Consider the following 26824-nt stretch of genomic DNA (forward strand, 5'->3'; position numbering starts at 1 on the left):
CCCCGTAAGGAGGTTTACATTCATAAACACCACTTTCCCCTCATTCTCGGACATTTCGAATCGCTCCTTCTCAGCCTCCTTCCATTTTCCTCTCCTGCGTCTGACACTTAGGTCTCGCCAGGTTCCTTCTTGGGGTCACTTCGTCCAGTTTTGAGGCTTCAGGCTGCCCCATTCCTGCCCCTTTAAACCCAGAAAGCCTGTCCCTCCCTGCAGGATGCCCCAGAGAGGATGCAAGCCCCGTCCGCCTTGGTACCCACCAGGTTTGGGCTCCTGCTTTGTTACTTCCTGCCCTGGGATGGCAGATGCTGATTCAGTGAAAATTTACAAGGTACCTGCAGGCCTCTCCATTCTCTGCCCAAATTTTAATGCGTTCTCGTACTTATCTGGAGATCATCTTCCATATTGATGTTAAGTCATTAAACCAGTCCAAGTTAGCTGTTTTTAAGTCTTCAGTCGTCACTGAAGTAGCTAAGTTGAATCATTTTTATCTTTACCTAAACACAGTTTGCCACCTTATTAAAAGCATGCTAAGAAATGGACATATGACCTGGGTCCTCATCATACTGGTGGATACCACACTCCCTGCTTCCTTCACACGTCAGCTCTACCCACCTCACTTGCCCCATTACATACAGAAATCAGCTGTCCTGAGCCAGAGGTAACCCCCTTCCATGCCCTTCCCCACACCTAGGAATGGCGCGCCAATGAGGAATGAGCCACAAATGAGACTGCAGTAGCCACTAGTCACGGGTGACTATATACATTTAAATCTAAATTAATTACAATTAAATAAAATTTAAAATCCAGACCCTCAGTTGTGGTGGCCTATTTCAAATGCCCAAAAGCTACAGGTGGCGGTGGCTGCCATATTAGACTGCACAGACGTGGACCATTTCCACCATCGCAGACAGTTCTATCGGACAGCACTGGACTCAGATCCACCATCCCTATGACGTCCTTTCTTCTCCCTCAGGAAACCGGCAGGGCCTTTGCCCCTTTCCCTGTCTCTGTTCACTCAGATGTCTAATCCTATCCCAATTACTCTCATCCAGGCAGCTTCTTTCTTTCAAACCTCTTTAAAAATTTTTCTGTTTTATAACCTTGCTCAGTGACCACAGAAAAATATATTTCTCTGAGTCCCTGACTCTGAAACTTTCTGTCTCTCTATTCCTTTTTTTTTTTTCTCCTCTACTCCTTTCCCATCTCTATAGAAACAGACTTCCCACTCATAGAAAAATAGGAAAGACATTTGATTTGAATTGAAATTATGCATGAAAAACAGGACCATTAATGCTCAGCAGCCCCTTTTAGCATCCCCGCAAAGTTCTTCTACCTACCCAGTTTTTCTCCTACTTAAAATGACTCTTTTATTAAGGGGCACATACATATACTAGCCCTTGTTTTCCTGGGTTTTAAAGACTATCAGTACCTCTATCATATTATTTTATATGGTTTTGGCGTAGGCATTGATGCTACGGTTACATTTGGGACATAGGGGTTTGTGGAATAGAGTGAACGTCGGATCAGCAAATCCAACACTGTCCGTGGGAGCACCGTGTTCTGAGTTACAGACCTCTCAGACCTCTCAGACACAACTCACGTGCTCCTGTAATGCCAACTGAATAGTACACAGTGGATGAAAATATGAAGTAGGAACATCTGCTTTAAATGCTTCTACAAATAATGACCTAAGGGTCTACCTTAAGGAACTAGAAAAAGAAAGGCAAAGTAGATCCAAAGCAAGCAGAAAAAAGAACATAATTGTTAAGAGCGGAAATCAATGAGAGAGAAAACTGACAGACGACGGAGACAATTAACAAACTCAAAAGCCAGTTCTTTGGGGGGGAAAAAAAAATCAATACAACTGACAAATGTCTGGCTAGACAGAGAACTTTAGAGAGGTCCTCGTCTCTCCTCAGCTGCTGGTGGTCGCTGGCCATCCCTGCTGCTCCAGGACCCGTGGCTGCCATCACTCCATCTCTGCCTCCATCAGCATGGGGCCTTCTTCCTCATGGGCCTCCTCCCTGTCATCAAGTCTCTCTCTCCATGTAAGGGCACCAATCATTAGAGTTAGGACCCACCCCAAACCAGGATGACCTTCTCTGTACTTGACTACAACTGCAAAGATCCTATTTCCAAATAAGGTCACATCCACAGGTACTGGTTCTTAGGACCGTATCTCTCTGGGGGCACATAATTCAGCCCACGACACCATGACCACATGGCCGCAGTGGAGATCCTGAATATCTTCGTGCCCATCAAAAGTCTCCTAATTCCCTGGCAGAGATGCCACCCAAAGCTGATGATCGGGAGGGACAAATACCCTGACTGTTCCCTTCTTCCAGTTTCTAATCTCCTGCCAGTTTGGCCAACCTACTGTTGGCCAAACACAGATGAGAGTTGGGGGAAACTGGGGCTGGGAGGGTCCTCTGTAGAGGCCCCTCGTCGTGGTGCAGAGCAGAGCAGGGGAAGCCAGAGACAGGACCTGAGGACAGCAGGCCAATGTCCGACTCATCCATTTAGGGTGAAGTTTGGGCAGGAAGGTGTGCTGGATCAAGGCAGTTGAGAGTATCTGCAAGATGTCTTTGCCATGATTCCAATTCTGACCTGGACAGGAGAGTGAAGGCCAGCAGGGGCTGCTACAGGATCTGTATTCAGTTGGATATTGGGGGAGGTTTCCTTGCACCCATGCGCCCTAAGCAGGGTATGTGTTCACCCCCAGAGTTGCCCAGGATAACCTGGGCATACATCTTCCACGATCATCATTTTGGGAGGAAACTTTCGGTGAAAAGATGTAGATTTTCCCTATCTTATACAGGTATTGTGACATACATGTGTAGATGGTGTCACTTTTATGTTAAAATAAAATGAACTTTTTCTGTCTTTTTCACTGCTATATCCCTCACACTTAGGACTAAGCCTGAGACCTAGTAGGTGTCCAATAAATGTTTGTGGAGTGAAGGAATAAAGGAAGGTACTGAAGAGCAGAATGCAAAATCCCCCTGGGTTGTCAGAATGAAACGAGAGGTGGCAGGGAAACCCCCTCTGTGCAGGTGGTCTGCCTTGAGCTCCAGTCCAGACTCTGGGGGGATGAGGGTGGCCCATAGGGGCCCTTGGGTGAGAAGCCCTGACTTAGGCTGACCCACTCCTACTGCCAGGTGAGGGACTGCTATGAGCCCCCACGGGGGTCCCCAGCCGGCTTGCCCACTAGATGCTGCTGGCATCCTTTATCCCAACTGCCAACACAGCCCTTGACCCCCACAGCTGCAGCACTCACTCGGACCGCAGCCCCCTCTCTCGGAGGGGTCTCCTGCTTCTCCGTCACATCAACTGGCCCCTTTCCCTTCTTCCTCCCTCCTGCTTTCTGCTCATCTCCTGAGCAGGGTGTGAGCTGAGCTGTGACAAGACCCCAAGCAAAGTACTCTCTCCATACATCATGGGGGAAGATCCACTATTGCTGTTTCCAGAATCTTAGGAGGTCGACACAGCATGGACTTTGAGGCCCTGCTGGCCTGGGTTGGGATCTCAGCTGACGTGGAGTCACGGTGTTCTCGTCTGTAAGGTGGGGATGCTTCCCTTGAAAGAGCTGTTGTGAGGAGGGGACAGAATGCACTGCAAGTGTGCAGCGTGGTACCCGGGACATGGGGAGCTCTCAGTGGGGCTGGCCCTCTTCAAAGCCGCCCCCCGGACACTCTGCCCAGGAACAGGTGGGGTCCAGTTCCCTTCCCCTTGAGTGTGGGCTGCCTTAGTGACGTGCTTCTAGGGCACAGAATGCGGTGGAAGGATGCGGCTTGACTTCTGAGGCTAGGTCACGAAAGGGGATATGCTGTCTCTCTCTCTCTTTCTCTCTGCGTCTCTCTCTCTCTGTCTCTGTCCCATTGCTTTCGGAACCCAGCCACCATGCAGAGGGGAAGCTCAGTCCCATGAAGGGGCCGTTTGTAAGTGTTCAGGTCCAAATCTCACCTGAAGCTGATCTGACACCAGCAGCCGGACAAGTGGGTGAACACACCTTCTAGACGATTCCAGCCCCAACCCCAGTCTGACATCAGCCCCAGGAGAGACCTCCAGGGAGAACTGCTGGCGGAGCCCGGTCCAGCCCCAGGACCATGAGAGAGAATATGGAATGGCTGTTGTTGTTTTAGGCCACTCAGTTTGGGTGGCTTGTTTCTCAGCAATAGAAAATCTGAACGTTTAGGGGAAAAAAAGCCCTGTGACTATAAATTCACCACCTACCACCTTTCAGACCCCAAGTCCCCCAGAGGTGGTGAGTGAGGTTCTGGGGACCTACTTACGGAGCACGGGAGCTGGAAGGGCTTGGTGGGTGTGGTGAAGCTGGCGCTGTGGATGGGGTCTGGGTTCAGGCCATTGTTCCACTGAGCCAGGACCGCGTCCTGGTAGATGGTCACCCCCGCGGCTCGGAGCACATCCTCCACCGCGCCCTCCACCGCGTAGTTGTTGATGCAGGTGATGATGGAGGTGGGTGGGTGCTGCACCAGGTGGATGTAGGAGCCCCTCACACCCAAGTTCAAGAGCGTCTCCACCGTGGTGTATGTGTCAATTGTGTTTCCATAGACGATGACATTCCCTAGAGAAGGGGACAAATGCTTAGATACATAGTTTTAAAAAAACCCAACAACCTTATTAGTCAAATGCTAATAATGCCGAATTGCTCCCTCCAACCCTCTCATTTTTTTTCAGCTGTAGGAAGCCAGCGGTGTTACCTAGCAACAGCGACCAAGATAATTTAGCAAAGAATGGGCACACAACATCCCACAAAGTAGTCAAGTACTTTTAACACAGAAGTAGGACATTCATTTATGTTCCTATAATTTGAAAGTTGAAATTATGCTAAATGAAACTGGTGAGAATAAAACCTTTTACCTTGTTTTTGTTCCCTATTTGCTACACTTATTAAGGGGAAAAATGGCTAAAGTTTGCAATAAGTGCAAGTTCTTCCTGAGTGATGAAAAGGACAATGGTGAAAATAATTGTCATGTGCATGATGGTACGGATATTTTAATACTTAATTGTTGAATCGTGTTGATTTCAAGGACATTTTTCTTTCTTTGAGAACTAAAGACTAGAACATTCTGCTTTGCAACAGATAATTTTATAAAGATTCAAATTCTGATTTTTAGGATTTAATGTGTCAAGACCTAGCAAAAGAGATTGACAGGTATTCTTTTGGTGAGGAAAAATAAAATCACAAAATAACTTTGAGAGATTTCCCTTGTGTAAGAGCATTTTGATGGTAACAGTCTATACGATTTATTTATATTTCTTAAAAATATTATAGAAGTAATTACATATGCTCTTCTACTAATGATATAAGTTTTAAGACCAATGATCCTATTACATGAGTGAGATGTATTATATGCTATTTATATGCTTTTTTTGACACTGAATTGGCATTATTACCTCTTCACAAAGACAGAAACTGCTGTAGGCTCACATTTCAGGCAAGCTGTAACAATTTTACCACAAAATGATAGATTTGTGAATCTATCTCTCTTTTTCTTCCTGTTTATAAAATGATATGAAGAGGAATTTCATGAGACAAAATAAATGCAAGTGTACTTACTCAATTTGGTGGAATAAATTATGCAAAAATCTATTTCGATCCAAAATTGAGAGGACGTATAATGGCTTGTCTTACTTGTTTAGAAGGAAAGGAACTGGAATAGCTTTCAGATGGCTTCCCTAAGGTTAAGAGCTTCTGGAAAGTCCTCCCCTACTTCCTGTTGCTCAAACGTGGAAAGCCAAGGGGGCAAGGAAGCCAGGGGCAGGGTCCTTCTTTCCCGGGTTCCCGAGGACGCTCCGATTTGGGGGCTCTGATTGCCGCCCTATTCAGACGCGCTAGTGCAGCATTCCTGGGTGAGCTGCCTTTTCCTTGGCTGAAAGAGCCAACATTTTGCTTAAATTATTGAGGCTCCCACCTGCTGTGCAACATGAATCCTGGCGGTCTGACACAACAAAGAACTAGCCTGCCAGGAGAGCCAAAACTTGAACCTCAAACTGTCACAGGTTTGAGGTCTTCTGCCCCTTTAAAATATGCATGCAAAAACAATATTCATTTTCAGTGAAACAGATTTAAGTGCTTAGGCCCCATGCAACTCAGAGTTTAATATTTTTCCAGTCTCTCCTTCATGTTGGCTTTTAGTAACTATTCTGTGAGATGGGCTTTTTCATTACAGGCTCATGGAAGCCCCAGCAATGCAGGGTTGTTTAGCCAGGGTTGCCCACAGATTGTAGGCAGCTGGAGAGGATGAGGACTTCCATACATTTCATAAAACCTCTAATACTTAAATTAGACGTTTATTTATAGATATGCTAACTTCTAAATAGTTTTGTCTATCTTTTAGTTTAATTTGAAACGCCTCCCCCAAATATGAGACTTCAGTTATTGTAACTGTCAGCTATTGCCACGATAATGCTGCATGACAAACTACCCCCAAACTCAATGCCAAACAACATTAAGCCTGTTGCAGGTTGGCCTACACGTCTGTGGGCTGGCTGATGTTGGCTGATGTGGCTCCAAGCTGTGGTTGGGGTCAGATCTGCACCATGTCTCTCTCATCCTCTTTGGACCAACTGTGACCTGAGGCATATTCTCTTTCGGGAGCTGTGCAGGAGCACAGGCGGGCAAGCACAACTGCTCAGACACTTTCTAAGCCTCTCCTTGCAAGACATCCACTAATGTTCCATTGACCAAAGCAAGTCATGCGGCCACACCCGCACCCGCCCAAGGGGGTGAAGCACACTCTGCCCACAGCGGGGATGTGTGTGTGTGCATATCTGCTGAACAACGGTCCAAAATCACACTCATATTGGGCACATAGTAAATCATGTCATCTAAAATTTTTCATCTAAACGTGTTTTATATGATTATTTACTTACATTGTCTCATTACCCACAAAACAGAATAAAATCTCATTATAATTTTTTTACTACCTAAATAAGAACATGTCACAGGTCAAATCACATTCCTCCACATACATAACAAGACCCAATGTTACAAAGTCAGCCTGTTACTCTTTGCCAGTTTGATCCCTTGCCTTTTACATGTTTCCACTCTGGGGGGGATTATTCTTTCCATTATCTTTGTGCAATTGTGAGTTCTTTCTATATCATTTCCCACTTTTTCTTTGTAAATAATTTTTAGATTCAATTCCTGTTTATCTCGTGACTCTTATATACCTGGTCTAAAGCCAGGCACTTTAATACACAATCCCAGGAACTCCCTGGTGGTCCAGTGGTTAGGACTCCAAGCTCTTACTGCTAGGGACCTGAGTTCGAGCGCTGGTCGGGGATCCAGCAAGCCACGCAGCATGGCCAAAAGAAAATAAAAAGTTATCTCTGGTAACACCTCTCTTTCTGGGCCAGGCCCCCTATCTAAATTCTTTAAAAAAAATACACAATCCATTATTATTATTATTATTATTACCAGTAACAATAACATTTAGAACTGTTACCAATAACATTGGCTTCAAGCAAATGCCCGTAAGTAAGCTAACAGTAAAAATAAGCATGCTAACAGTAAAAATAACAGTAAAAGCTAACAGTAAAAATATAAGCTAACAGTAAAAGCTAACAGTAAACATATAAGCTAACAGTAAAAATATAAGCTAACATATAAGCTAACAGTAAAAATAAAAAACATATAAGCTAACAGTAAAAATATAAGCATGAAGTAAAATAAAATATAAGCTAACAGTAAAAATATAAGCATGAAGTAAAATAAAAACATATAAGCTAACAGTAAAAATATAAGCATGAAGATAATTCATAGGATAAGCAAAGTCATATTTTGGGGAGTCCCCAGGACAAAAGCTAGCAGACAAAGATTTTGATTATTAATGTATTCGTTTCGGGACAAATCAATCTAGGTATAAAAATATGATTACTTATACTTATCAGAGTAATTTTACTAGCATGGATGGGGTGGAACTAGGGCTTTTGAAGCCCCCTGGACTGGGCTGTGCTTGTGGTTGTACCTGGGCCCCAGCAGAAGGTCCAGCCCCCGGCAGGTGAGGTCCCTGCAGGCCCGAGGCCGTCTCTGCCTTGCCTTCCTTGCATCAGCAGTTTACACGCCCTGGCTTACCTGGGGGAGGACTTCAGGCTCACCCTGCCCACGCTGCCCACCCTGGGGCCTCACACAGAGCCTGGCCTGCAATGGGTGTGACAAAACGTTTCCTGACCGGATACACGGATGAGTGTTTGAGCTTTATCAGCTTGCTGATCCGAAACTAACTGGGCTTTCCTTTTGGGCCCTGTCGATATTTACCGCAGAACACCCTCACTCTGGTCAGGTTTTCCTACTACGTACTTCGACCTGGTGTTCACTATTAAGTTGGCACTACAAGACCAGTCCAGCCACAGGATGGGTTGTATACCTGAGATGTGTAACACAGAAACATGTTAGATCTGGCTGTTAGTTTTCCCTTCTAGCCCACGAAATCCTACACGATCCTAAATGTAACCAAAACAGTGTGTGTCTCCAACACGACAGTATAAAATAATACTCCTGCCATGTTGGTGCAGTTTAAACCGAGGGACCAAGGATATTTTACAGGGAGGTGAGCCCTTGTGTAACTATCACGCTGCGGACAGCTGGGTGAATTTGGGGCCAAATCAAAGAGGGAAGATGGAGAGGGAAGGAAACGGAGAAAGAAAGGGAGGGGGCAGAGAGAGAGAACCCAGAACGCCTCAGAGAAATAGATTTTCTTCCATCGCTGGCTGAGTTAGAAGCAAGCAAGAGTTTAAAAGCAGGTGAGAAAAAGTGGTTGTGAGGTGGGGGAGGGGTGGGGGAACTGGGCCGTGAATAACAACACTGCAAAGGGCTTTGTAAGGGCGACGCTGGGTCTGACAGTGTGTCCCACTCCGAGTGGACCAGGCGGGTGGCTGGGGTCCTGCTGGCGCAGAACATCCTGACGGCTGGTGGAGGAAGGGGGGCAGCCCCAGGGTGTGTGGAACCCACGGCATCTGTCATCTACAGCGGGCTTAAGAGGTCAGACAACCCCGGTTCATTAAAGATTCATTCAGCTCATGCATTTCCACCACTTAGGTGCTCTGTAACTCACGGAGTCTTTGCAAGTACTTTGAAGGAGGTGACACATTGCAGGGGCTTCCTTTATCTAGTTGGGATTTCGCATATATTCTTTGGAAGTTTCTATGCATATGTGGAAGAAACAGAGTGGAAAAGCTGAGGATTTCCCCCTGGATATCAGTATTATGCTAAGAGATCTGGTCACTGTCTTCTTCACAGCAGCTCAGTTTACTTAACAGATAAGAAACAACCAGTCTTTGCACTTGACCTGATGGGTGACAGAGGGGAAGTGGTGGGCGGCCCTACTTTGAACTGGCAAATGATAACTCATGATTCGAACAGTCTGGGTGGATTTTCAATAGGGGGCAATGGAATAGAACTATACCAGTTTTCATGGGAGGCCGATCTTTGTTGCTCCTTCTAGGGGATAAATTATGCGTTACTGAGAGTGCAGAGCAGAATTGGGAGGCAGAGTACAAGGAGGGCACAGTGGTGAAAAGACGACCTTGTAAAAGCCCCTGGAGTTAAAGTTGGCGGGAAGGGGCGCACAGTCTCTCTCTCACGCTTGCCTGCAACGACCTTTGGGACAGAATGTGCAAGGGAGCTTCCAAAGGAAAGAGGGGCCCAGCTGGGGAGGAAGAGGGGGCGTGATGATTCCTATCACCACCTGGGTGAGCTGTCACTTCTCCACCTCAGGCTGAAAAAGCGCTAAGACCAGCCGTCTGAAATGTTGGCATGAACGTGAAGGTGATGCTTTTGCTTTCTGATACGCTCTTGTTGAAGGTGTAAATGAATACACCAGCAACTCTGATTGTGTGACCACCAAAATAAGGCAAGCCCACACAAGATGTAAAGATGAAGGATTCTCCAGGAAGAAAACAATCACTCGGAAAGGAGAAAAGGGAAGGATTTTCTGATCTGGCATTCTGGCCAGGAACTCACATCTCAAGAGGATAAGAAATAAATTCAAGATTTATGCACACAGATATTAATACGAATTTTTCTTCACAGTTATTGCATTTTTAAGACCAGAGAAAATAAGAATTATATACTACATTTTATAATTTATGTATTTTAAATTATTTTATTATTGTATGTATATTTACATATTCCATTGTATTTTAATGAAGAACTATGGTTCCTTTCCACTTCAAAAGAAACAGAGATTATGTAAGATCAGAACAGGCCCACCAGAAAAGTTTTATTATGCTCTCCAGAAAACTGAGGACAGAGAGGTTAAGTAAGAAGCTCCAGGTCACACAGCAGCAGATAGTTCAGCAGAACTCAGACCTGCCAGGTCTGATTTCAGAACCAGTGCTCACACCACTGCACTATATTTGCAGATGGATATATAACATGTTCCTTAAAAACCACTCTAATCGGCATTGTATCTGTATTATTAACTTTAGGGAATAACCAGATAATGAAAGAATTTTAAATAGATACCCTAGAATATTAATACATTGTGAAATAAACACACACTTAAAAAACATATTATGTTCATGAATAGACCAGAAAATACTCTTTTTACTTTTTATAAGTCAAAGCATAAGATTTCTATGACACATCTCATTTTGCTCTGTCAAATAAAAAGGGAAGAATGTATTAGATATAGCATAACAAAGGCTTTGTTCGGTGATTCATGCACTGGAATTTTAATGTTATACTTTTCTTACAAACATGCTTTTAATAAGGCAGTAAACTGTATTTAGCTAAAGATAAAAATAATTGATCCATTTCAGGCCATCAAGGCGGTGTATTTTTTTGTACTTTACTTTCATCCTACTTTTCATTTTCATGGAAAGTACAGAGGTAATAGCAGATGAATTTCAATTAGTTTCAATTAATGCCATAAACTGTTATAATGTATTAGGTTGCTGGGTTCTCTCTGAACCCCCCCGGCTAAACCCTCAAGGTTTTTTTTGCAGTTGAAAGCCAGTGATGTCAGCTATTCTCCAGGATACTGGAGCAGTTCTAATAGTTTAGGATAATTTACATCTATAAACTCATCCAACTCCAGAGACCAATAAACAATTTCCTTCAGACTGGACTAATTCCATCACAGAACAACTGTTTCTCCTTTGGAAGCAGAGGAAGACATGATAAAACGGAGACAGGGGCGGGGGAGAGTGTTGATGCTTTGGGGGAGATATCTGTGCCTTTTCAAGGGGCAGAAGTTCAGAGGAAAGCTAACCTCCTCCTATTTAAAAAAAAAAAAATCCATTGTTTCTGCTACATAGCATCCTTCCGTTCTTCTAGAACAATCCCTCCACCGTCCTCAGCAAACAAGCCCCTCCTCTCGAGTCTGTGTGCTTCAAAGTTAGGCCTGGAGTTTCCCAGGATTCGGGGTGTGATTCCTGGATGGACATTCGACCCAATCACAGCCCGTGAGACACAGGAGTTTTTTTCTCAGGCTCTTGGGAGAAGGGCCCTATCTTCAGCTCCCTCCCTCCAACCCCAGCCTGAACTATTGAGAAAAAGGAAAATTAGCACTGAGGGAGCAAAAGCTAACTATCATGAAAAATGTCCACATTCTTTCTGGTGTTATTAGAAACCAGGGGCTGACAGGCGGAATGACGGTAATGGATGTGGGAACAAAGCCCTGCTCCTCGTTTTCATGAAGTGCCAACTTCCAGTTTCCAGCTTCAAATACCATCAGCCCATAACTGACTTGGAAATAAGCTAGATGCGGCTGTGCCAGCAGGACCTCAAATGGATCAGAGATGGCTGCTTCCAGCCCGCCCCCGCCTGAACGGCTGCCCCACTCCAGCCCTGACCCATCCTTCCCCGAGGGCTTTCTCTCTGCCGCCGTGGGTGCCAGAGATGGGAGTTTGCCTTCCTGCCGTGCTGTTTTGTACACAGCATCATGCCTGGTTCCCCAGCCTCTAAAAAGTGACCAGTTAAACCTGGACTCCCCTGGACCCTCCACCTTCCCCTCCCACTGCTGCCCTTCACGGAGTCTGCCCGGCCTGAGTTGTTGGGTCATGGTCTTTGGATACAAATCAAACTCCCCCAACCTCTCTCTTCCTTTGCTTATCCTGCCCTTCTTTTTTTTTTTTCAGCAATGTCTGCCTTTTAAAATATTTTTATTTTTAAAATTTTTTTATTTTTGGTTGCGTTGGGTCTTCGTTGCTGCACGCAGGCTTTCTCTAGTTGCGTCAAGCGGGGGCTATTCTTCATTGCGGTGCGCGGGCTTCTCATTGCGGTGGCTTCTCTTGTTGTGGAGCACGGGCTCTAGGCACGCGGGCTTCAGTAGTTGTGGCACACGGGCTCAGTAGTTGTGGCTCACGGGCTCTAGAGCGCAGGCTCAGTAGTTGTGGCGCACGGGCTTGGTTGCTCCGCGGCATGTGGGATCTTCCCGGACCAGGGCTCGAACCCGTGTCCCCTGCATTGGCAGGCGGATTCTTAACCACTGCGCCACCAGACAAGCCCCTATCCTGCCCTTCTTTAAGGCTGAGCTCAAATCCTCCTTTCTTAGGAGGAGGATTAAACTTCACAGCCTCCAGGGCTCTCATGAAGGTCACGATGCCTCTATACAACCAGACTGGTACCTGGTGTACACGGCTCCCCATCTTTTGTGTAGAGACTGTGCTAGGCTGTACCATCACCAGGATGGCAGGGGCTGAGACCTACACCCTGGAGAAACAACCCTATCACATGTAGCGGTAGTAGTAGTAATAAGGCTAACAACAGCCCCTATGATTGAACTCCTACTGCGTAAAAGACGCTGCCCTGAGCTGGACGTGTAATATCTTATTTATCTCGTTTAATCCTGATAGCAGCCCATGTGAGGAAGATATCTGGAATGGCACTAATTAAATTCAAGTCTGAATATGACTCTAATTATGGAAAAACTACAAAGAGAAAGAGCTTCCTCAAGGCAGGAGGTTAACATTTTTCTTTCCAACTTTCCTTATAGTCATTTGAAAAGGGTCACTACCCTAAGTTGAATGAACTTGGCTGGGTCTGTTTCTCAGATGCCTCCCAGAGCCTGGGCCCAGCATCTGAGTGTTCGGACCACCTACCTGGGAGATGCCCTGGGGGTGTCATTAAGCACTGGACCTGGGGAAAACAGCCTACTTTTAGGACAAGAAACTAATGTCTATAAACTCCCTAACCTGGCCGTTCAGTGGACAAAAGCAGGCACGCACAGGTTTTATGCAATGGTTAATGGGAGACACTCTTAACTCTTGCAAAAGCATTTATTTCCCTTTAAGTGGGCACCAGAGTATCACCATCTTCGACCGCTAGTCAAGGCAACACGATAGCTGGATGCTATTCCCCCATCTGAAAACCAAGAGCTTCTTACATTGGAATTTCTAAGTTCTCTGCCATAAGCATTCAACTGTAAGAACTTGCATTGCCACGTTCAAAGGCCCTTTCCTTGGTCAAAAGGCTCCTGAATCCTAACATTCAAAACAGCCAACAGTTCAATTAAAACACTGCATTATAACAGGACTGGGCACATTCCTAAGACATAATGTATATTTTGTATTGGACCATTGGCTTTTGTGCTTTCAGCAAGCTGAAGTTACATTTTGAGGTGTGGACTTGAAGAAATGGTAATGAGTTGTCACAAATTGTATGGATAAAAGCAGGGTTCTGCAAACTATGACTTATCCCCTATTTTTGTAAATAAAGTTTTATTGGAACACAGCCATGCTTATTCATTGACATATTGTCTGTGGCTGCTTTCTTGCCAGAGCAGCAGAGTTGGGTAGTTGGGACAGAGACCATATGGCCTGCAAAATCTAAAATTTTTGCTATCTGGCCCTTTACAGTAAAAGTTTGCCGACCCCCAGATCAGAGAATTCCCTAAGTGTACTTAGGTCATCGGGCAATGATTAAAGAATGACTAAAATATTGAAACAGGTTTAAACACATACAGATGCAAAACTGAAAATAATACCAAGTTTTAATGCAAAAATTAAAATATTGAATACTTTGACAAGTTTTTATTCTGGGTCCCCAGTATATATCTATATATCCCACCTCTGCCCAGAGGTTCCAGACCCAGCTGGTTTTATGGGTGATTCCTGTCCAACCTTTAGGTTATACAAAGTATTTCTGACCCACCAAAAATATGGAAAGCTTTCCCAAAACACTGTGTGAGACTAGCATACCCTTGATTCCAAAAACTTGCCAAGTAAAGCATACAAGAGAAAACAGGCCAATCTTACTCATGAGTTTAGATGCAAATAGCCTCTAAGTACTAACAAACTGAATTCAGCAATGTATCGAATATCCTTTGATACCTATTTTTGAGTTTTAATGAAGTAAATGTAGAAACTTGACAGAAAGTTAACTAACACCTAAATCTTCCACCAAAAATCAGAAGAAACTATATTTAATTTTAATATATTAATTATATTAACTAACATAATGAAATTATATTTAAACAAATACATTCAATAAACTAATATATTTAATTTTATATACTGATCTCCACACTCCAGTCACTTACTGATTTTTCCATCCCTGGACTGAATCAAAGGTCTGGGTTAGAAGCCCAGCCCATCACAGGTAGTTGTATAACCCAACCAAGTCCCTGATCCTCCCTGCGCTTTCGGTAAAATGAAGGGGCTGCAGTAAGTCATCTCTGAAACTTGACTCTCCAGGTTTCAATTAAAGACAAATAGGCAGCCAGGCCCTGTTCTAGTTATTCTACTAGTCAAACAATTTCCATTAACCCAAGCAATAGAGAGGAAGATGCTTGAGAAAACAATTTGTACAAATGTTTTACTCTCTCATTTGGCTTCAGGAAGTGGTAGGCAACTCGAATATGTTCATTTGTGGGAAGGACTGTGCAGGCAACCACGAGGGAGAACAATGGGTTGTGAAAGAAAAGAGCCCTTCCAACTCAGACCTTTCTTTTTCTTCCGAGGTCTTTTCAGCTTCATAAAAGGAGTCATATTTTCCATATAATTGCTAAACATGTTTGCTTATTAAATTATTCTTTAATTAGTTAATGATTTTAGCCATGCTTTGCTCTTTGGATATTCATTTTTGTGTAATAAAATAATTATAGATAATTAAACTATCTCAAGCCTTTTACTTTCCCCCAGCAAACATGCTGGGTATCCAAAAATGACAAGTTGTAAATTAATCTGGAAAACAAAGCATGGCAGATGAATGATTTGGTTGGAATTAATTAGGCACTAATTATATACTGGAACTAGACGAAGAATAAGACTCATTATAAAAATAAAATGCTGTTCTGAAAAGATACACAGTTACCAGCATCCTTACCTTCTGCAGCAATGGAGTTGTTCCTGATCCAAGTCAGGGCCTTCAAGCAATCTTCTTCGTCGTTGAGGGTGAAATGATTGCAGGGAACCGGGCCCGTGTACTGCCGCAGACTGCTGTTCAGAACTTCTCTGTTTGTCGGGTGTTGACTAATGTCAGCCCCTGTAGGGCGTGGGACCTGAGATACGTTACAGAGAGATGCTTATTTCAGTGGTAACAGGTGAAGCGCTCACAAGGAATGAGTTAATTCATTGATTGATTGATTAATTAATTAAAATAAACAAAGCAATACCCAGTACAGGTGTGCCTTTTTCTGTCTCCAGATATAATCAGGTCTTAATTACCAAAAAAAAAAAAAAAAACCAAACAGGTGAAATGACCACTTGGAGCTAATTCTCAGAAGGAGCTGCCCTGGTCATCTGATGCTGCGTAACAAGTTATTCCAAGGCTCGGTAGTGCCAAACCCCCATTCCATAGGCTCACAGATTCTGTAGGTCAGCCATGCAGCCAGGGAATGGTGGCGGACAGTTTGCCTCTGTTCAGCAATGTTGGAGGCCTCAGCTGGGAAGACCTGAAGGCTGGGGGTGGTGACCTGATGGCCGGGGGCTGGAATCACCTGGAGATAAACTCTCTCAATCCTTTTTCTTTCCCCAAGAAAACATGGTGGGTATTTAAAAAGATGACAAGTCATCACTCTATGTCTAGCAGTTGGTGCTGGCTGTGATCCCAGCTGGGGTTGTCAGCCGGAACATCACATGGGGCCTCTCCCTGTGGTCTGAGCTTCCTCACGGCTGGGGGGCTGGGGGGTTGAGTTCCGGGGCACATGTCCTGGGAGAGGGTAGCATTCCAGAGAGCTCCACATTCTTCTCTTCCCTGGTCCTGGGAGCCCAGCAGGGCCTCTCTTGCCACGTTCAGTCACGGAGGTCTTCACAGAGGCCTGGCCAGGGTCAAGGGGAGGGAACCCAGGACCCGCTTGTTCCTGCAAGGGGGGCGGGGCCACAGAAGAGCACGTGGTACTGGATTTGATGTCGCTCTTTTTGGTAAAAACAATCTGCACCGAGGCAATTATATCAAGGGATTGAAATTCAAGCACATAGAGGGTCTACCCACCAAATGAGGGAAGTGGGCTACTACTTACTTGTGAAAATCATAGGATTATCTTTCACTTTGTCAAAGAAGTGCTCTCTCTCTCTCTCTCTCTCTCTCAACACAGAGCCCTCCCAGTATAGCTCCTGTTCCCTCGCTTTTGACATAGACGTGAGTGAAGACAGACGCTTTCCTCTGCTGTAGGGAAAGCAACAGCACAAACCCAATAACGGATGATGGCCAACTCTTGTCCTTGTTGTCCAGGATGCCGTGACAAGCTGGACGCCCAGGCCCCAGCCAGAGCGTTCAGCCGTGACTCAACGCCATCCAGTCATTGTCAGGGTAGAGCAGGGGTTCAGGGTGGCCAGATCTGATCGCTCGAGAAATGCCAGATACCTGGGTTCTTTATGTGGACTCCTGATTTGTTCATTATTTTGGTTCAATTAAAATCGAGCAAACAGACGCCATTGTGGAAGCCAAGTCAAACGGCACAGTGGGGCGGGTGTGCCCAGTGGGCCCCTGTGCTGCCCCTCCGAGGTTTATTTGGCGGCAGGTGGAGATTATGGGAGATAACGAGGCCAGAACCTAGGGCAAGACTCCCAGGCAGCTCGGCTGCTGTTAGAGGCCCCGCACCAGCCGTCCTGCACATTTGAGGCGTGAGGCCTAAGGATGTGAGGCCAGACTCCTTCTACAGCCACGAAGGGCAAAACATTCACTGGCAGCAGAGACTAACACGGGCTCTGAGGAGGCCCCTCCTCCCCGACAACCGCGGGCAATGCCTGCTGTGCTGGGGGATGTGAATGCCGGCTGGTGCCCGGACACGTGGGGCTTCACTAAACCCCAAATGACATTTAGGAAACTTTCGGGTATATCCTTCCTCAAGAGAAATGGTAAAGCCTTGGCACATGGCTGTGATGTATTTAATTCAATTTCAGGCTGGACTAAAACAAAAAACAAAAAAAACAGAATCTATTTTTAAAGCTGGATGTCCTTTCTCCATGAAGAGGCTGCAGTAAAATGATATTTAGTAAAAAGGAACAACCCAATAAGTAGTGGTCATTTACTACAACTAAAATTGTGGAGGAAAGCTCTTATTAGCAATATAATTTATTTAGCAATATCACACTAAAATTTTGGCATTAGTATATTCATGGTTATCATAAAGCAGTCCATTGAGGGCTTTGGTGAATGGTTTAAAGTGCACAATACTGAATACTGTGCTTCGGAGGTTTGAAACTTTACCAGAACTACAACAAGCATTGTAGTATAAGAGAAAATGAAATTGGGGTAACATTATACCAGTTTAGTAAATCATGCTTTAACAAGTCAGGAAAAATCCTTAGCAGAAAAAGGCAGGGCTGAAGAACAAATTGAGAGCCATTCAATTTATAAAACTTTCAATGACTTATATTCCAAATAGTGGGTGTTCAGATGAAAAAACAAGGAAAAGAGGGGGGGGAAAGGAAGAAGGTCAAAAACGAGAATTAGTTTGCTACAATCCTGAAATGTAACTGCGTTCTGATAATCCATATAATTCTTCCATGCACTTAAATGGGTGGAGTTGTTTTTGCACATTTTTAACTATAAAGAGTTAGAGAAACTAAAGGAATAATATATTTTCATGTTCGCATGGTGGCATTTCACAAAATAGGCAAAACTGGAGCTAGAATTTTAAATCCCAAAGCTAATTAATTTGTCCACACAGAGTTTAGCAAAACTCAATACATCAAGAAGGATCTATGGGGAAAAATCATATTATGTCATCAACAAAAGGAGGGAGTAGAGTTCAATAGGAAGGAGTAGAGTTCGATAGGAGGGAGTAGAGTTCGACAGGAGGTGTGGGCACATTTACTGAAGACGCACCATCAGCGCTGGCTCCCCGAAGCAGAGCGTTCTCTACCACCACTGAACTGGCACTGAGTCGTGATTGGAGAGAAGCAGACACTTCTCAACCATTCCAGATGATTTGGGACGGAGAATCACCTGCTGGTGAGAGCCCCTTGGCCACCCCATTCTCCTTGGCAAGTTAACATGGCAGCAGGGGATGCTGGTGGCCTACCCAATATCCTGTCTCCCTTTCTTTCTTAGTAACAGACTCCTGGGACATATGCCCAGTTGGAACATTTCCCAACTCATGACCTGAGAGGTCAAGAGAGAAAAGCAGGTGTCCTTGCGGGGGCAGGGGGAGGGCAACTCGAAAAGTCATTTTTCTCTAGTCTTTCCTCCTTCCTGCTTCTTGCACATGAAATGGCTGGAACCACAGCAGTCACCACAAGATGCTGAGGATGGAAGCCACATTCCAAAGGCGGAAGAACAAAAGACAGAAGGGCCTGGGTTCTTGAGGACACCAGGAAGCCACCTTACCAGAACTGAGGTTGCTTTTCTCCAGATATTTTTAAAGAGAGAAAAAAAAAGAAACTTAAAAAAAAAAAAACTGTTTATTTGACTCTAGCTATAAACAGTAAGTTCTAGAATTTGTGAGTTGTGAAGACTTTTAAAGCCATCCAGTGTAACCTCTGCACCACATGGATGGGAGAGGGCAGGAGGGAAGGAGGAGGCAAGGGGAAGGAGAAAGGGAGAGAGGGAGAGAGGAGAGAGATAGGCAGTGGCGAAGAACTGGAGCCAGACCACCTGGGCTCAAACCCTAGCCCCTAGTCTGCCACCCTTGTGTGACCTTGGACAAGTTGTCTTGTCTGACCTTTGACCTCAGCCCCACTGCAGCTTGGTTCCCTCACCTGCGAAATGGGGGTGGGAGTGGCAGGGAGCTCAGGGTGTTACCACAAGGGTGACCTCAGGGAGCACTGGTGTGGTGCAAGGCCAGTGCTCGATCTAGGTCAGGTGCTCTGACCTCTCCTGCTGGCTGCCCGCTGTACCCGGTCAAACAGTCCCTCTTGGCGGAGGCTCTGACCCTTAGGAGGTAGTGTCTTAGGATGGATGCGTGCTGTAGTCCCATGGCTTCTGACGTCTGTCGTTATCTGCTTCCCGGGCCACACTGTCCGAGTCGAATTCATTTCTACACGAACACCCTCAGCCATCGGACTCTTTGCCCCTCTGGCTAAACATCCGGGGTGACCTCTTGTCTCTGGAGGTGCTTCAGCTGGTTCCTTCCCTTACGTGTGACACCAGGAACTGCACGTCATGCTGCAGGTGCACTTCTGTCCTGTGATACACTCTGTGACACGACCACATTGTCCCATGTAACGGGCTCGTGACCTCCACGTCGTCGTCACGAATTTCACCCTTTGTCAGGATCAGAGCTTTTATTTCTCCAGTTGATTCTGCTTCGCTGGATATGACTATTGCTGCTGCTCGTAACAGCTGTTTGAATTTGCTTGACATCTTTTGTTGGTGCCCCTGGAACTATCTTTTCACTCTTAAACTCTGAGTGTGGTTGGTTTCGTATTCCTCTTGTATTTCGACGTCCCTGTAAAAACAGATCCTTGGTCTTGTAATGGGGGCAATTTAAAACCACGACACTCGCTGTTACAACTGTTAGGTTTTTTTCCTTATGCCATTCTGGTTCATACTTTCAAGTGTAAGCATCGTGGCTATTCTCTTTCTTTTCTTGCCTCTGGTTACATGAAGGATGTTTTCTTCCATTTTATCTTCTCCGGTTTTTGGAAGGTGAATTTATTTAGGCTGCTCAAAAGCATTCTTTAACCTTATTTCCTCTAAATTTAAGAGTCAAGAATGAAACATTGCCTTTGTGTTTCCCCATTTAAGACACTGCATAGTCCTCCTTGGCCACTTCTCTCCCTATTTTCAAGAACTCGGTTTTGATTAGATTAGATTAGAGTAAGATTCATTATTGCCCATCTTGGATTTATTCTCAGATTTATAAAAATGATTTGGATTACCTTTTTTTTTAAAATGAAAGCGTCTTTATTTACTTATTTATTTATTTTTGGCTGTGTTGGGTCTTCATTTCTGTGCGAGGGCTTTCTCTAGTTGCAGTGAGCGGGGGCCACTCTTCATCGCGGTGCACGGGCCTCTCACTGTCACGGCCTCTCTTGTTGCGGAGCACAAGCTCCAGACGCGCAGGCTCAGTAGTTGTGGCTCACGGGCCTAGTTGCTCCGTGGCATTTGGGATCTTCCCAGACCAGGGCTCGAACCCTTGTCCCCTGCATTAGCAGGCAGATTCTCAACCACTGCGCCACGAGGGAAGCCCCTGGATTACCTTTTAAATTGTTTGTGGTGTTGCCATGTGTCCTTTTATACTACTGTGTCCAGTTCTTTTCTGTCTCCGTTATACAGAGTGCAAATTAAAGACCACGGAAGATCCTCTTTCTCAGGCCTGGCCCACAAAGAACACTTTTTGTCATCCTCCAATAGAATACACTTAGGCGAGCATGTGATGACTGAATTGCCCATTTTCTTCAAAATTCTGAGTGGCCAGTTTCATTTTCTTAAACCACTAAAGGCTGGAGAGGTAAGTTTTTGATGCTTGCCTTATTTTTGTTCTTTTTTCTGCAGGGGGGGTTGGTAATCTGCTATTTTTCTCTTGAAGTTTGTTCATTGTTTTCCCTATCGTTCTCACAGAACCAAAATTTCATCAGAATGTAACTAGCTGAGAAAATTCTTCTTTGATTTTGCCAAGAATGTGGTCAACTGGATGATGTTTTCAGGTAAGGAAAGTTTTCTTCTAGCATATCTTTATTGTCTCTATTCCATGTGTTTGGGCCTCTTCTTTGGGAGAAGCACTGTCCAGGCATGGCCTCCACCTCTAGCATATCTTCTTGTCTCTGGCACCCAATGTATCCCTTTGTCCTTTGCCTCCACCCTCCAGGGGAGCTTTGTGACTGGTCTTCAGCTGATATCACCAACTTGTACAGAAGCAGGTCTGTCTCTTGATGGGGATTTAACATCAATCCTTTCTTACTCCCCATCTCCCTTTTCATCTCACCCTGTGGGCTTCTCAGCTCAGACTCTGCTTGTCGAATGTCTTTGGCTCCTGTGATGGAGACCGTAATGAGGATGATACACAGTGTCCTGGGGAGAGAGACAGAGACAGAGACAGAGAAAGAGGGGCAGAGAGAGACAGAGAGAGAGAGAGAGAGGGAGAGGATCCTGCATTCCTGCCTTCCGGAATATTTTCAAAAGTATGTTCTTGCTCTGATTTTTCTAGATGTTGTTCTCTTTTCTCTTATTCTGTGTTATCTTTTTGTTCCAGTTGTTTCTTGCTGTGCAACAAACTCACACCAAAACTTAGTGGTTTAAACCAACACTGTTTTATCACCTTTCATGATTTTGTGGCCAGAAGTTCAGGTAGAGCTTGGCTGGGCAATCCTTTTATTCCACGTGTTATCAATAGAGGGCACTTGGTGACATTCAGTGTATGGATGGTCTGGTCTGGAGGGTCCATGATGGCTTCACTCACATGTCTGGGGCCTTGGCAGGGATGGCTGAGAGACTGGGCTTGGCTGGAACCCTCAACTGGAGAACCCATGTATGGCATTTCCAGCACGGCGGTCATAGGGTATCTGGAATCCTTATGTGGCAGCTCAGGGCTCCAGGAGCCACTGTTCCCACAGACAAAGAGAAGCTGCCTAGCCTTTGACTTGGACTTAAATTCACGCCATGTCACTTCCTTCGTACTCTGCCGGCCAAGGCTGTCACAAGCCTGCCCAGATTCAAGGGGAGGAGATATTGGCTCTGATGGGAGAAGCCTCAGGAAATCTGAAGTCTTGATTCAAAACGGCCTCTTTTCTTTGGCCTCATGCTGTTATTCTCCCCTTTAATCCGCCCCAACACAGGGAGGTCTCTTCATGCTGGGCGCTGCCAAACGACAAGGCGTGGCACCTTGACGCATGCAGCTCTGTCCACCCTCTGCAGCAGGCTCTCGCCTGGGCCTGCACTGTCCCGGATGCCACGTTCTTCTATCTCCCGTCTGAGACATAACTCGCCTCCTTGGAGACCACATACATTGCTCACCCACACCAAGCTCACCAGAGCTCACACCCCACTTGCCCTCGCCCGGCTGCACGCTCTCGCCCCCCACCCCCCGGCTGGCTTTCCCCGAGCGCCACCCTGTGGGAGTCCCAGCCACGGTTTTCTCATGGCCCACGCCAACCCATCTGACTTCAGGCTGACACATTTTTATCCCTCTTCTCTTTGAGATGACCCACACCCAGGCGTGGGAGCGGGCATCTCTCCGTCTCTGCTCGATGCTCCATGAGCCAGGGAGGGGGCTCGGGGACCCTGGTTATAAGGTCTTGCAGACAGCTTTTCAGAACCGTCATCGTCCAAAGCGGAAAGGTCAGAGGTAATTCGGAAGTTGACCGATCAAGGGGAAAACTTCTATAAACACATTGTTTGTAGTTCTGGGGGGTAACCAATGAAGAACGAACAACAGAAATGCCGCAGAATGGCTGACCCTGGCAAGAGGGCTTGGAAGTAGAGACCAGGGCTCCTCACACGCAGCCCTGCAGCACACTGTATCTTGTGCATGGATTTTCTGATTAAAAAAATAAGTGCTATGGATTTGGATATCAAAAATATTGCACGATATTTTAGACTGGTATATGCCATTTACAGGTCAGATTAGGGGTTAAGATTTGTAATTATATTTTATAACAGGTAGTCTTCTTGCTTATTTTCATCACTTTAACTTGTTGGTATTTTTTTAAATCACAAAATTGGGGCGAAACCGTGAGAGTGGAGGAGAAGGGAAATTGGGAAAGAAATAAGAGCCGGAAGCTCCTAGTGAATCCAGCTGCCTTTTTTATATCAGTCTATGTACCTTTAATCTTTATGTCCTTCTGGAAGAATTAAATTGAAACTCTCTTTATCACTTCATTTCGTGTTTCCCATTGTTAAAAGGGCAAGAGCTTAATGTGCCACAGACTAAAGCCGCAGGGGCAGCTGGGCACACATGGGCAGACGCCCGAGTCTCTGGACAGCTGGCCGGGCCTTCCTGTCACATTTTCCCAAGTCCACGGTCGCAGACAGCAGCTGGAACTCGGAGGGGCAGGTGAGGGGGGACAAAGGGGTGCTTGGTGTTTTCTTCTGGTTTCAAGTTTGAAAAAGAGGAGTACTTAAGTAACCAGTTTATTTTTCTCCTTTATCCAGAAAAAAAAAAATCCTTTCCTACACTTTGAGAATTGGATTGCTTTAAAAGAAGAAGAAGGAGAAGGAGAAGAGGAAGAAGGGGAGGAGGAAGGGGAAGAAAGAAAAGAAAAGAAATCACTCAGACGCTGATCCAAGCTGGGTCCTCAGGTGGGCCCCTCACTAGCGGCCTTGGCCTTACCCAGAAACGTGTTAGAACCGAGGTATCTCAGCCACGGCCCCCACCCCACCCCCTGCTCAGCATCTACATTTTAATGAGACGCACAGGGGATGTGTGTGCACATGGCAGCGTGAGAAGTGCTGCTCTAAGGTACAGGTGAGGTTCTAGGTCGAGAAAGTTCAAGTCTGTGTTTCTCCGCCTTAGCTTAGAATCACCTGGGAGCTTCAGAAAAATACTGATGACTGGACCCCACTCATCCTCAGAATAATTAAAACAGAGCCTCTGGGGGCGGGGCCCTGGCCTGGGTTTATTTCAAAAGTGCCCCAGGTGCTCTCAATGGGTAGCCCAGACTCAGCGCTCGAAGTCAGTGATGCGCGCAGTTGCTGGGCTGTCTATCCCCACCAGGCTGGCCTCCCCTGGCTCATCTGTGGGAAGCAGGCCTGAGCACATCCCCAAGGTGGCCTAGGACAGGAGCAGAAAAACATGACCAGTGCCTGGGGTGGACAGGGGATAACTCCCTACAAACCCAACTTGGAGGCCTATCCAGTCCCTGAGAGAAAATGTAATGAAAAGACTCCATCATCTAAATCTCTTTTCATCAAAGAGATGCCCTATTTCTGTGGCATTTCTGCATGAAATGCTCTGGCGTTGCAAAGCGAGAATGTTCAAATTCGCTTCTGTCGGATGTTGAATAGGTCACATCCTGCAACACTTCCCTGGAATGTGGCTTGAGAATTTAATCGAGATGGAAAGCACGGTCACCAGGTAAGCAACCAGCCACACTTCCTAGCTTTGTAACCGAGAGACAAAATAAAATAAGGCTGACAGAATGTGCGCATGTTTGAAATACTTTCTCGCAAGCCCATCGCCACCGCCGAATGTTAGCCTCTTGAAGCATAAATTAATTCTCTACAGATGCACGCCGGGCTGCGTCTGGATTCTGCTCTGGTGAGCAGTACGTGTTAGACTTCTGGACAACAGCTTCGAGGATGACATTTCTCCAACTTGCTGTGATTCTTAACCTTGAGCAGAATGTTTTTCTTGGAATGGGTTTCCAGGAGGGTTTTGGACCCAGTTCCGGTCACATGTGCAGGTGGGAGGCACGCTCTTGACCCTGAGACGTGGGCCTGGTCAGCACGTGACCCCCGCCATCCCCGAGGGCTCACCTGGTACTGCTGTCCGGTGCAGAGGACGAGGTGGTCATAGGGCACGACTTCTTCTCTGGAAACGATGACCTGCTTAGCTGCTCGGTCTATGGCAGTCATTTTACCAACCACCACGTTGACCCAGGAGCACAGCGACATCAGCGCGTGATCTTTGTCATTATAACAGTGGCTGCGGAGAGAGAGGTTCCATCAGTGACATTTGAGCAGCTGACAGCGGGCATTAATTAGACATCTGGTGAGCTGGTTCGAGTCCCCTGGTGGGCCGAGCCTGTGCTCTTGCTGGGAGTTTACCGGGACCCAGGCTAGCTAGGAGATTTGTCCTTATGAGACACTTAGTCGCAAATTGACATCTTCCCATTAAAGCTAAATTGTTCTGCCTGGGGTAGACCAGTCCACAACAGGGAGGGTGTGTGTGTGTGTGTGTGTGTGTGTGTGTGTGTGTAATCATTCATATATACTCTTGCTTCCATTTCATGGCGGGTGTAAATTTACTTTAGCAGTTGATCTGTCATATTGACAACTGTCATATTGACCACAGACTCGGAGCGAATGAGGATGAAGAAAGTGACATCTGAGGATTCTCACAGGCAGGGGTCAAGGTCCAGAATATCGAGAACCCTGCCAATTTGCTAAGGCTTTTCAATATATGACTAATTTCAATAAATGACTAATTCATTCTTAGAATTAGTGTATGGATTCATGCCAAAACAACAAAACGCATTTTATTTAGAGAAAATGTCCATTAGGGAATTATGTTTGCAGCCAGTACAATCCCTGGGGACTCTGGGGAGTCACTTCTCAGGGTAAAGGTGATTTACGGGGACCGCTGCTTCCATAAGAGCAGGCCCAGGGTAGACGGGTTTTGTTCTCTGGGTTCTATTCGAGGGTGAACACAATACTGTAATGGGAGAAAAGTGGGTTTCCTGTGGCTTTGGGTTTATTTAGAGTCCTGTGAGGGTTGTTTCCAGAATTTTCTGGAAAGCTTGACCTCATGTACATGACGTTTTAATAACCCTGTTCTGAAGACGCAGAGCGTAGGGCAGCAGAACAGCGAGAGTCTGTTTAAATCTAGGCTTCCCTGTGCCAGGGTCTGTGTCCCTGCTCTGTCGCCAATGAAAATGGACCCTGGGGACTCTGCACCCCTTTTTAGAACTTCAGTTTCCTCACGTCTCAGCAGGGGATAACGACCCCTCCTCACATGCCTCGAGCATTGCAAGGGATGGACATGAGAATGTTGAGATGCTGTCTGTCAAGTGGGATGCATATGTGAAGGGTATTATTCCAAATAATATTAATGATACACAACCCTGTTTACTCTCCTTGGAGGCAAACAGGATTCTGAAGTGGTAATGGGAGAACATTTTTTCTTTTTGATCCACGCATGAGTCTGCTCTCACCACACAAAAAGAATCCTGGTAATGGATGCACATTAGACCCTGTTATAGGGCCTGTGAAAGAGAACGGAGTCTGGGCTTTGTATCTCTCCACACAATGACACTTAAAAACAAGAAAATTTCTTCTTAATAAGAAAAGAAAATCGGGGGCTGGCCTGCCACAGGAAAATAACAGATAGTGAGATGAAATTCTCTTATAAAAAGCCATTTTGGTAGCTTTACAGGAAAACAGGAGGCTTCACTGATTTCATACATCTATGAGAGACCCACGAGGGATTGTTCTTACTTGGGACGTGATCTGTTCCTAACAGGAGCAGTACCGTCAGCCGTCCAAGATGAGGAAAAATTAAATATAGTTAATACACAGGGATTCGTCATATGAGGATTTGCTCAAAGATGAAAGTTCTCAGGAGAAATTTGGGGAAGGCTAAGACGATGTTATTTCTAATGACAGTAGGCCAGCGGTGTTGATAATTTCAGAATGCATACTTCAGAGATAAAATCTGAAGCTCTGTCCAGTGGGAACTGGCACCCGGGAACACTGGGGTTGCAGGGACCTTAGGAAGCACTGAAAAATGTGGGGTGCTTGCTTTTACAGCCTGTGACCACATGGAATGACATTTCTCAGTTTAGAAACTGAGAAGTTTACACTGTGTGTAGC

General features: G+C 45.6%; 1 protein-coding gene across 1 annotated transcript in view; it reads right to left on the reverse strand.

Annotated features, from left to right (window-relative positions):
• Positions 1-26824, reverse strand: part of CFAP61 (cilia and flagella associated protein 61) — a 253462-nt gene that overhangs the window by 55806 nt on the left and 170832 nt on the right. Inside the window, exons 20-22 of the mRNA XM_068565240.1 lie at positions 24770-24938; positions 15296-15470; positions 4293-4585 (exon numbers count right to left, since the gene is read on the reverse strand). Of these exons, the coding sequence (XP_068421341.1) occupies positions 4293-4585; positions 15296-15470; positions 24770-24938 (637 nt within the window). The remainder of the gene's footprint in view (positions 1-4292; positions 4586-15295; positions 15471-24769; positions 24939-26824) is intronic.

This window comes from Eschrichtius robustus, chromosome 16 (assembly GCF_028021215.1).
Source record: "Eschrichtius robustus isolate mEscRob2 chromosome 16, mEscRob2.pri, whole genome shotgun sequence".
Lineage (NCBI taxonomy): Eukaryota > Metazoa > Chordata > Mammalia > Artiodactyla > Eschrichtiidae > Eschrichtius > Eschrichtius robustus.